Genomic DNA, 12,728 nt, shown 5'->3' with positions numbered 1-12,728 from the left:
GTACGACCACGTACAAAATTGCTGTCAATGTACCCGTGTAATTAATCCTGCTACATTTGCCCTGTCTGTGCCTCAATAAAACTGGTTGGTAAACATTATGCACTTTTTATTACTTTAAGAGAAAAAAAATATATATATTAAATTTTACAGAAAATATGCAAACTCCCCCCCCCCCGAAAAAAAAAAATAAAAATTGTATATCAATCCCATGTAAGGCATGCCCATGTGAAAGAAACACCAAAAAATATCATGCAAAAAAAAACAAAAAAACACCCCCAAAAGTGGAAGCCATTGATGTCTAATAGTTTTACATAGGAAGAACCTCCTTTAAGATATTGCATCATTCGTCTTAGAGCAGATTGCGGTATTTTTTGGGCGTCATTATGGGCCTCAAGTGTCAAAATAGATTTTGTTGAGGAAAAAAAACAAAAAAAAACCCAAAAAAAAAACTATCAACTTGTAACCAGTATCCTCGACATGAATTTTTTTTTTTTTTATTTGATACATAAGGTCCATGGACTAGAATAGAGAATAATCTCCAGTTTTCGGCAAAGGTCAATTTCTTGAAGGAAAAGTTCCAATTTATTCCAAACCAGAAAGTTCTGCAGAAGGAAGGAAAACAATGAATCTGTCGTTGTGCGCAGTAGACGGGTCCGATGGTTCCTTCATGCGTTCCGAGTACATGGAAGCCGGTGGGGTCGGGTCATGCTGAATATCGGATTGTTCCCAGATATAAGTGTCCTCTAAGTATCTCACGTCTGGAAAGATGGAGACTGCTTACGTGGCTGAGGTGTGAGTTTTTATAAAATATCATCACTTTTTCTTTTTTTCGGATTTCTCCTCGTCATCCCAATTGAAAAACAAGAGGGGGAACATTCCCAAAATGCAACCGATGGCGACTCCTATTGCTTTTCCCTAAAGAAGGAAGGGAAAAAAAGTTGATGTCAATTAAAATTTATTAATTTTTTTAATATATATATATATTATATATATACACATATATACATATATATATACATATATACATATATATACATATATACACATATATACATATATATACATAAACACATATACACACGGTATATACACACACAAGATCTATTAAAATTTACTATTATTAATCCTTATGTCATCTCAGAGCTGAATTCTGCTTGAAGTTACTGTATTTTTCGGATTATAATAGGCACTTATCCTCCCAAAAATTTGGAAGAAAAAGGAGGAGTGAGTCTTATAATCTGAATGTAGCTTACCGGGAGGTGGTAGAAAATGGTGACAGGAGGCAGGGATGATGCTGCGGGCTGTGTGCTGCGAGCTGTGTGCGATGCGGGCTGTATACTGCGGGCAGTATACTGCGGGCTGTGGGCAATGCAGGCTGTGTGCGGCGGGCGATGCAGTCTGCATGCTGCGTACTGCGGACGATGCGTGCTGTATGCTGCGGGCGATGCGTGCTGTATGCTGCGGGCGATGCGTGCTGTATGCTGCGGGCGATGCGTGCTGTATGCTGCGGGCGATGCGTGCTGTATGCTGCGGGCGATGCGTGCTGTATGCTGCGGGCGATGCGTGCTGTATGCTGCGGGCGATGCGTGCTGTATGCTGCGGGCGATGCGTGCTGTATGCTGCGGGCGATGCGTGCTGTATGCTGCGGGCGATGCGTGCTGTATGCTGCGGGCGATGCGTGCTGTATGCTGCGGGCGATGCGTGCTGTATGCTGCGGGCGATGCGGGCTGTATGCTGCGGGCGATGCGGGCTGTATACTTCGGGCTGCGGGCTGTATACTACGGGCGATGCGGGTGGCGTGCTGCGGGCTGTGTGCTGCGGGCACTATGCTGTTGGGGCTTTGCGGTGCTGCGGGCGGTGAGGCAGGGGCCATCCTGAAGAAGTCGACGATGTGGGCTTCAAATAATAGTGCCCGAATCCAGCATGTTTGCAAATGGAGCTCTCGGCTCCAGATCTCGCTTGCGCATGCGCCGCCTCTGGCCCAGTGATGTCCCAGCAGTGAACTTAAGAAAAATGGTGCCCGGAGGTGGCGCGTGCGCAGATGAGATCTCGGCTTGTCATTGAGCTGCTAACTCAATCTGCGCATGTTTCTAAATGTTTTCTCACCCTCACAGTGCCACCGAGCATTTGGGACACTCGCCGCACCGCCCTGCTCCCCGGCTGCCCCTGCCTCCAGTAACCCCTGCTCCTCCACCGCTGCCGCCCCCACCCCGGTAAGACACCACCGGGTTAGAAGATGGACCTCTCTTCTATTTTTTGTCTAAATTTGAGGTGCCTCCTATAATCCAGTGCGTCTTCTAAAACAAAAAATATGGTATGTACAAAATGGAAAAAGCTTATGGGAAGTGTCGGGGTGGAAACAACAGTACATAAAAAATATGACTTCACAAATAATAAAAAATGGCAACTCAAGAATAAAAAATAGTTATGACCTCCAGAAAGCAAAAAGAAAAAGATCCAAAAATTACTCCCGTCTTCAAGAATCAGATTTGGTTGTTTAATGTCAACATTACATTTATTGAAATGAAATAATAACTGCACCATGGAGCAGGGAAATGTAAAGTTCTTGCAGTCCGAAAACCATAAAAAAAAGGCATAAAGCCATAAAAAAAAATAAAACAAAAAAAAAAAAAATGGCAGAATTACGAATACAGCTCTGGGGTGCAGACAGAATATAATTACAGATCAGACCATGACAATTCAGAGAATGTTCAGTAGAAGGTCTCGGGGCGGGGAAAGCAAAATGGACTTTCTAAAATGATCAGGACTGTACAATCCCCATCTATAGGTACAAACATTCGCCGAGCTGAGAGGCGGCACAAGTGAGGAAAAAAGGTAAAAAAAATGTTTTTTTGTTTTTTTTTGTTTACTTTTTTAAAGAAAAGATGAAATGGAAAAGATCCAAAGAATATTCTAGTGACTCCTTCAAAGGTTACAGAACACACACCGCGAGTGACCGTCAGAATCGTCTCCCCGTGAACCTTGGATGGAAACTTCGCTGAAAGCAAAAAAAACAAAGAGGAACGAGTCCTGAAGGAAAATATCCACAGTGTACAGTGATAAGTGCTGCGCTCTATCGAAACGCCGGAATGTGCGGCGCGTTTCTGCACGGCTTATTAACCCTTTTCTATTGGTGAGACACTTCCTCTTTATACACCTGTGGTTATTTTTAATTTAAAGGGAATCTGTCATGTCGTTTTTCGATATTAAACCGCCCCCAATGTGTTTTAACCCTAGTAGGCGTACCTGGGGCCTCGCAGGCCTGCTAGGTCACTTGTTTTCTATGGTAGATTTCTATGGTTGCGCGTTCTAGGGTTAAATGATGCAATGTGCATCACTAACATGGTTAAAAAAAAAATAAAATCCATGTATTTATCTTACAAAAAAAAGACTTTATATGCACAGGTGAATGCAGTGCCGACCTTAGGATTCAGTCATAGGGGCGGAGGTTTTGCTGGGTTCAGTCACTGTCACTCAAGTTCAGGCAGGATTCTTTTTTGAACTTAGTCACCCCCCAGCATTGTAATCGATTATACCAAACGGCCTTCACCATCACTTTTCTGCTGAGCGCCGCCAATTACAGTCACATGATTGTGACATCAGCACAGGTCCTGCACAACCACTTCTGCTGATTACCAAAGGTCCTTCAATATCACTTCTCTGCTGAGCTCCACCCATTATAATCACATGATTGTGACATCAGCACAGGTCCTGCACAGCCACTTCTCTTCAGCTGATTACAACAGGTCCTTCAGTATCACTTCTCTGCTGAGCTCCACCCATTATAATCACATGATCGTGACATTAGCACAGGTCCTGCACACCTCCTTCTCTTTTGCTTATTACCACTTCTCTGCTGAGCTCCACCCATTACGGTCACATGATCGTGACATCAGCCCATGTCCTGCAAAGCCACTTCTTCTGCAGATTACCACAGGTCCTTCAGCATCACTTCTCTGCTGAGCTCTGCCAATTGCAGTCACATGATTGTGACATCAGCACAGGTCCTGCACAGCCACTTCACCAATGTTGAGCTCTGGTGGTGGTGAAGGGCCACTGATGTCACTATCATGTGACTGTAATGGGTGGAGCACAGCAGTGAAGTGATGCTGAAGGACTTGTCATAATCAGCAGAAGAGGAATGGTGGTGAATGACTTGTGTTGATGTCACGATCATGTGACCGTAATGGGCGGAGCTCAGCAGACAAGTGCTGAAGGATCTGTATATAATCAATTACAATACTAAAGCTAATAAAAAAAGAATTATGCATGAACTTAAGTGACTGTTAACCGGAAAAGCTCCGCCCCTATGACTGAAACCTAACAAGTTATAACCCAAGTCCACTGAGACCGGTATTATAATACCGGGCTCAGTGGCCTCAGAGTTAAAGCACCACTCCAGAGCTGGGGGGAAAAAACAAAAACCACTGGAGTGGTGCTTTAACTCTGAACCTGGTGCTGCATCATTTTTTTTTGTTCATGGTTTACATTCATTTTTGTTTTTCACTTTTTTTAAAGGTTGATTCCATATAGAATTAAATTGTAATCTGTGACCCTGGAAACACAAGTCTGCATTAGAGCTGTATACACAGAACGGTTGGTTGCTGAGCGGGAGCCCTGAGAGCAGCTTTCTACTTTACAGCATCCGCGACTCTTCTCTTGATTAGCCCCTCCCCCTGTCGCAACATCACGTGTGTCACACCATTTGGCTTATAAAAAGAAGAGCTGTAGATGCAGTCAGGTAGCAAGCCCGTCTCAGGGCTCGTTAGGGCTGCACTAAAAAGAAAAAGGGGCAAAGCTCTAACTACTTTCGGACCACCCACAGACTATAATTCTTTATTTGGACCGCATTCTTCTCTGCAGTAGCATTCTAACATGTCACTGTATAGAAGCGCAGCTGCATGCGACTATGCAAATATGGGAATGGACAGCCGACTGTCAGACACAGCCAGACTCTACATAAAGAAGGCAGGAATGGTTTTCTACCACCTCTGCCTTCTCTATCGCTATAGTCACAGTGCTGAACAGGAACGATGTATACAATAATAATGAAGCACTGACTGTGCATCCTCCTCCAGACCCAGTGGTCTTTGTGATTGCTGGATGTACCGGGGGAGTATGATAATGATAGAAAAGTGAAGCTCCACGCATCACACACAGAAAAACCCAATAATTACTTGACTGTCCAAATGAGAAAAAAATTGCACAGAGCTTTAAGTAAAAAAAGAAAAAAAAACAACAAAAAACACTGCTGCTAAACACCCGGTGCCACGTCTTTCACGAGCACATATGCGGAGTTTGCTTTGCAGCATATTATAACATGTTAACATCCCATCACTTTGTCCTCAAGTCCCAAAGCAGAACATCAGGGATTCAGCAGGAGCCGATCCCAGGGTCATAAATTATGCAAGTAGGAAAAGGACTAAGGAAAAGGCCTCTCCTTATCACAATACTGCCGTATGCACCATATCATCATCATACTGGTATACTGGGAGAGACTGGATTATATTACAATATACAGACTATGGTAGGAAACCTTCCTTAAAGGGCCGTTATCTTCTGGAAATATCTTAAAGGTGAGTATCGGCCCCACCTCACCGTTCACTTACCATCAGATGAAGGGGTCACTTTACTGGGGTCAGCAGACCCACATAAATGGGGGGGGGTCAGATCTGTGACTTCGATCTAACAGATGTCTATGTTTCCTCTGTAACTGGGGCATTCACAAGAGCTCCAGTTACAGGGGAAAAAAGTCCATTACTGTCACACAAATCACTGGCAGAGTTAATCTGAATTTGCCAGAATCGCTTACCATCTGTCTTATGGAACAAGATCGCCCACCATGTGGCTTATGGAACAAGAACGCTTACCATTCGTCTTATGGAACAAGAAACCCTACCATGTGTCTTATGGAACAAGAATGCCCACCATGCGTCTTATGGAACAAGAACGCCTACCATGCGTCTTATGGAACAAGAACACCTACCATGTGTCTTATGGAACAAGAAACCCTACCATGCGTCTTATGGAACAAGAATGCCCACCATGCGTCTTATGGAACAAGAACGCCTACCATGCGTCTTATGGAACAAGAACGCCTACCATGTGTCTTATGGAACAAGAACGCCTACCATGCCTCTTATGGAACAAGAACGCCTACCATGTGTCTTATGGAACAAGAACGCCTACCATGCGTCTTATGGAACAAGAACGCCTACCATGTGTCTTATGGAACAAGAATGCCCACCATGCGTCTTATGGAACAAGAACGCCTACCATGCGTCTTATGGAACAAGAACACCTACCATGTGTCTTATGGAACAAGAAACCCTACCATGCGTCTTATGGAACAAGAATGCCCACCATGCGTCTTATGGAACAAGAACGCCTACCATGCGTCTTATGGAACAAGAACGCCTACCATGTGTCTTATGGAACAAGAATCCCTACCATGTGTCTTATGGAACAAGAATGCCCACCATGCGTCTTATGGAACAAGAACGCCTACCATGCGTCTTATGGAACAAGAACACCTACCATGTGTCTTATAGAACAAGAATCCCTACCATGTGTCTTATGGAACAAGAATCCCTACCATGTGTCTTATGGAACAAGAATCCCTACCATGCGTCTTATGGAACAAGAATCCCTACCATGTGTCTTATAGAACAAGAATCCCTACCATGTGTCTTATGGAACAAGAATCCCTACCATGTGTCTTATGGAACAAGAACACCTACCATGTGTCTTATGGAACAAGAACACCTACCATGTGTCTTATGGAACAAGAACGCCCACCATGTGTCTTATGGAACAAGAATCCCTACCATGTGTCTTATGGAACAAGAACACCTACCATGTGTCTTATGGAACAAGAACACCTACCATGTGTCTTATGGAACAAGAATCCCTACCATGTGTCTTATAGAACAAGAATCCCTACCATGTGTCTTATGGAACAAGATAGGTGGTGCATGACAAGGACAGAACCCAGGACTTTTGGCTTTAGAAAAATTTGATGATGTTAGAGCTGTGGTATGTTTTTTTCCCATCTGTGCACCAATAATGTTATTTATTAAGTGAATTATTTCTTTTGGCATAACATAGGTGAGATACGGACAGGATACATCAGGCAGAGGCAATAGTTATATAGATTATTCTAAACTTTTATCAGGAAGCCGTAGAACCAGAAATACAGGTCTAAGGCACAGGAGAGGCTGCAGCCGGTCCCTGCGCAGCTGCATGCGTGTCACAGGCATGGTGGAAATAAGATTATTAATTAAAGGGATATTTCAAGAATTAATTTAATTACCATTTACCTCTATATTAAAACGGTACAGGTACTATACAGGAAGAAAAAAAAAAAAAATATGGAACATAGGAAGTTACGTACCATATGTGCACTGACGCGCGTCTGCCACATATCGGCTTGTTTGGGTGATAAATCTGGAATCGGTAAACCCAGCCGTGAAGATATTGCTTCCACATAACCGCCAACCTATGGGAAACATAAGTGTGAAATATCAAACGTAAAAATATATGAAAGAATATGCAAAATGACTAACAGTAACCAAAATATAAAGCTTAAATTGGACTTTAAAAAAATAAATAAGAAGGTCATATCCAGCTGGTATTGTTCAAAAGACGAAAGCCCTCAATAATAAAAATGAGGATTATATAAAAGTGTCTTACTCTGGAGGACCTGTCCTCGCCTGCTTTTATTGGAAACCTCACTAATTTCAGTGCAATACCTCATTTCTCCTACGGGGTCGCTGTAGGAAAATTGAACACTTGCTGTCAGGCTTCTCAGGAGCTTAGAGAGGATAACTGACTTCTCAACAGGTGATATTAGCACAGCGCTCATATTCTCCACTTTGGCTCTCAGAATGTGGCTTTTATATTTGTTTTTTTTAAGCTATTAGGTGGTGTATTATTAATTTTCCTTATAATAATTACTTTTGTAAAAAAAAAAAAAAAAAAAAAAAAAAAAAAAGGGATTTCAATATTTTGCAGTTTTGGAAACTCAGCATCTTAATATTCTGACACTTCATGTTCTGTAGTAATCACTTCTCAGAGGTCATATCATTGTCATCACAGGAAGGACTATAATGACTAATATTACCTTTATACTGATAACACAGGATCCAAGATTCAGAAATGTTGATATCACAGCTCACCTCCTCCCCGTCCTGTACAATGACTGATAACACCTCTCTATGGAGATAACCGTGATATCACAGCTCACCTCCGCCTATACAGCTAAACACCATTATATAAAGCAGATAATACAAGATCCACCATTCACAATATGTGATGTCACAGCTCACCTCCTCCTCCTGTACAATGACTGATAGCACCTCTATATACCGTAGATAATACAGCATCACCATTTACAATAGGTGATGTCACAGCTCACCTCCCTCCTCTGGTACAATGACTGATAACACATCTATATACAGTAAATATCAGGATCCACCATTCACAATAGGTGATGTCACAGCTCACCTCCTCCTCCTCCTGTACAATGACTGAAAACCTCTATATACAGTAGACAACAGGATCCTCCATTCACAATAGGTGATGTCACAGCTCACCTCCTCCTCCTCCTGTACAATGACTGATAACCGCTCTATATACAGTAGATAACAGGATCCATCAGTAACAGGTGATATCACAGCTCACCTCCTCCTCCAGCACAATGGCTTATAACACCTCTATATACAGTATATAACTGGATCCACCATTTACAATAGGTGGTATCCCAGCTCACCTCCTCCCCATCCTGTACGACTGATACCTCTATATACAGTAAATCTCAAGATCCACCATTCACAATATGTGATGTCACAGCTCACCTCCTCCAGTACAATGACTGATATCACCTGTATATATAGAACATAACAGAGGATCCACCATTCACAATAGGTAATGTCACAGGTTTGGACCATGAGGGATGGAAGGAGAGACAGCGGCTGGGGGTCCTGATTAAAGGGGGGGGATGAAGAAAGAGTGGGCTAAACACATTCACAAAAAACAATCATTACACTGGAAGGTTTGTGGAATAAAAGGCGACGATGCCAACATTTCCCACTAATTACCAGTCTGTTATCTGGCGAATATTCACCTCCCTAACAAGCCCACACTCCGCGCTGCTAATCCGAGACATGGAAGAAGCAATTTTCCCTTGTTTGTGATGCGATCATTGGATAAGTGAAAGCCATTTTCATTTGGCTCCGGTCCATTGTTTGCATCTGCGTCTCCAAACCAATCTCAGATCATATTTACAGGTTGTCTGAGCTGAGAAATGTTTGGTGACAAAGTACAACTACAGCAAATCCTACAGACCGTGAGTGCAGAGGCAACATTCGCACCGTGGCCCCGGTGGTTCAAAGTGTCAGAGGCCACAATGACACCAGTATTATAAATGCCCCCTCTCTGTTCTAGATTTTTTACATTGGGGCCTACAAACTTCAAGTCTCTGACCTCCTTGGCCATATCTAACTTGGGTAGCCAAAAACGGATTACCCCTTTTTACTCTTTACGCATTATGGTACCCATACCCACTAGACTTCAACCAACTGGTCACATGCTGACTAGGAGTTGAGCGGATTGCTAATAATCCGGGTCCGGCGGATCCGTCACGGGTTGCTATAGAAGTCCGGACAGGGGAGAGAGAGAGAGAGCGAGAGAGAGAGAGAGCGCGAGAGGGGAGAGAGAGAGAGAGCGCGAGAGGGGAGAGAGAGAGAGAGCGCGAGAGGGGAGAGAGAGAGAGAGCGCGAGAGGGGAGAGAGAGAGAGAGCGCGAGAGGGGAGAGAGAGAGAGAGCGCGAGAGGGGAGAGAGAGAGAGAGCGCGAGAGGGGAGAGAGAGAGAGAGCGCGAGAGGGGAGAGAGAGAGAGAGCGCGAGAGGGGAGAGAGAGAGAGAGCGCGAGAGGGGAGAGAGAGAGAGAGCGCGAGAGGGGAGAGAGAGAGAGAGCGCGAGAGGGGAGAGAGAGAGAGAGCGCGAGAGGGGAGAGAGAGAGAGAGCGCGAGAGGGGAGAGAGAGAGAGAGCGCGAGAGGGGAGAGAGAGAGAGAGCGCGAGAGGGGAGAGAGAGAGAGAGCGCGAGAGGGGAGAGAGAGAGAGAGCGCGAGAGGGGAGAGAGAGAGAGAGCGCGAGAGGGGAGAGAGAGAGCGCGAGAGGGGAGAGAGAGAGCGCGAGAGGGGAGAGAGAGAGAGAGCGCGAGAGGGGAGAGAGAGAGAGAGAGCGAGAGGGGAGAGAGAGAGCGCGAGAGGGGAGAGAGAGAGAGAGCGCGAGAGGGGAGAGAGAGAGCGCGAGAGGGGAGAGAGAGAGAGAGCGCGAGAGGGGAGAGAGAGAGAGAGCGCGAGAGGGGAGAGAGAGAGAGAGAGCGCGAGAGGGGAGAGAGAGAGAGAGAGCGCGAGAGGGGAGAGAGAGAGAGAGCGCGAGAGGGGAGAGAGAGAGAGAGCGCGAGAGGGGAGAGAGAGAGAGCGCGAGAGGGGAGAGAGAGAGAGAGCGCGCGAGGGGAGAGAGAGAGAGAGCGCGCGAGGGGAGAGAGAGAGAGAGCGCGCGAGGGGAGAGAGAGAGAGAGCGCGCGAGGGGAGAGAGAGCGCGAGCGCGAGGGGAGAGAGAGCGCGAGCGCGAGGGGAGAGAGAGCGCGAGCGCGAGGGGAGAGAGAGCGCGAGCGGAGAGAGAGCGCGAGCGCGCGAGGGGAGAGAGAGCGCGAGCGCGAGGGGAGAGAGAGCGCGAGCGCGAGGGGAGAGAGAGCGCGAGGGGAGAGAGAGCGCGAGCGCGAGAGGGGAGAGAGAGCGCGAGCGCGAGGGGGAGAGAGAGCGAGAGCGCGAGGGGAGAGAGAGCGAGAGCGCGAGGGGAGAGAGAGCGAGAGCGCGAGGGGAGAGAGAGCGAGAGCGCGAGGGGGAGAGAGAGCGAGAGCGCGAGGGGAGAGAGAGCGAGAGGGGAGAGAGAGCGAGAGCGAGAGGGGAGAGAGAGCGAGAGCGAGAGGGGGAGAGAGAGCGAGAGCGAGAGGGGGAGAGAGAGCGAGAGGGAGAGAGAGAGCGCGAGAGAGCGAGAGGGGAGAGAGCGAGAGGGGAGAGGGCGAGAGAGCGAGAGGGGAGAGGGCGAGAGAGCGAGAGGGGAGAGGGCGAGAGAGCGAGAGGGGAGAGGGCGAGAGAGCGAGAGGGCGAGAGGGGAGAGGGCGAGAGGGGAGAGGGCGAGAGGGGAGAGAGCGAGAGGGGAGAGAGCGAGAGGGGAGAGAGCGAGAGGGGAGAGAGCGAGAGGGGAGAGAGCGAGAGGGGAGAGAGCGAGAGGGGAGAGAGCGAGAGGGGAGAGAGCGAGAGGGGAGAGAGCGAGAGGGGAGAGAGCGAGAGGGGAGAGAGCGAGAGGGGAGAGAGCGAGAGGGGAGAGAGCGAGAGGGGAGAGAGCGAGAGGGGAGAGAGCGAGAGGGGAGAGAGCGAGAGGGGAGAGAGCGAGAGGGGAGAGAGCGAGAGGGGAGAGAGCGAGAGGGGAGAGAGCGAGAGGGGAGAGAGCGAGAGGGGAGAGAGCGAGAGGGGAGAGAGCGAGAGGGGGGAGAGAGCGAGAGGGGAGAGAGCGAGAGGGGAGAGAGCGAGAGGGGAGAGAGCGAGAGGGGAGAGAGCGAGAGGGGAGAGAGCGCGGGAGAGGAAAAAAAAATAAAAAATCCCGAACCCGGATTCCCGGGTCCAGGTCGGACCCAGATCGGACGCTGAAACCGCGCGGATCCGGACTTTTACAGTTCGGGTCCGCTCAACACTAATGCAGACTAGACTTTTAAAATTTGTTGGAATGTGTCTGGATGTTAGCAGGATCGGGCATATTGGAGTTCAACATGCCCGATCCTTAGCTCCCACAGGAGTTGAGTTATCACCAGAAAAAACACATGAATTAGCAGTTGAGCATGTAGATGTATGAGAAATTAGGGAGGAACATGGCTTTTAGATCAATCTCTCTAGGAAGAGTAGGAAAAACAAATGTTGATTCAGTGTAGTGTCTTAAGGAACTTACCCAAGACCGGCAAGATCTGACACCAGATTTCCTAGAGCAGCGGCTGCACATAAGAAAAAAAATTGATTAGAAGGGAAATAAAACACATTTATACAATTCCAAGTGACTTTTCAGAATAAGCCTTCACGTGTGCGTAAATGGAGAATGACACTTCTCGTCATTGTATGAGTTGTATCCGGTTTTGATTTTCAGTTGTCTCTGAGCTGGTGGGTGGAATCTAGCTGCTATGAAGTCTACCATACACAGCACAATGAGGGATTCTTGCTCTCCTGCCTCTACACAGCACATGTTCAGACGTATAGAAGACAATACAGAGCATCACTGAGCAGTGTAGCTGTGCATCCAGCACTGCGGTGAGATAAACACTTACTATAAAGCAATACACCACCCTCCGCTTACAGAGCGACTGAGATCAGCCTGTAAGCTCAACACTTCTGAAGAGCTTGTGCCATCTACAAGGGCAGAATTGCCTAGCTAAGTTTTGTATAGTGCTGTTGAAGGGACGTAAATAAGAAAATCCAGGGCCAGTTATTCAGATTCAGCCCTGGACCTGGGGAGGGCAGGTAAGGAACAATTTGGAGTGTTTTAATACTAAAGAAAAACACTTTTCAGAAAAGGTACAACCCCATTAAAGGGAATCTGTCAGAAGGTTATTGCTTCCTCATCTGAGAGCAGCATGATGTAGGCCAAGAGATCCTGAATCCAATGCTGTATCG

General features: G+C 46.8%; 1 protein-coding gene across 1 annotated transcript in view; it reads right to left on the bottom strand.

Moving 5' to 3' along the window:
* Positions 1–418: 418 nt before the first annotated feature.
* TMEM65 (transmembrane protein 65) overlaps positions 419–12,728 on the bottom strand; it is an 88,504-nt gene continuing 76,194 nt past the window's right edge. The window contains 3 exon segments of the mRNA XM_075352888.1: positions 419–915; positions 7,394–7,498; positions 12,009–12,055. Of these exon segments, the coding sequence (XP_075209003.1) occupies positions 814–915; positions 7,394–7,498; positions 12,009–12,055 (254 nt within the window). The 3' untranslated portion in view covers positions 419–813.

The sequence above is a fragment of the Anomaloglossus baeobatrachus genome, chromosome 6 (genome assembly GCF_048569485.1).
Source record: "Anomaloglossus baeobatrachus isolate aAnoBae1 chromosome 6, aAnoBae1.hap1, whole genome shotgun sequence".
In the NCBI taxonomy this organism is placed as follows: domain Eukaryota; kingdom Metazoa; phylum Chordata; class Amphibia; order Anura; family Aromobatidae; genus Anomaloglossus; species Anomaloglossus baeobatrachus.
This window is presented reverse-complemented; position numbering and strand designations above follow the sequence as displayed.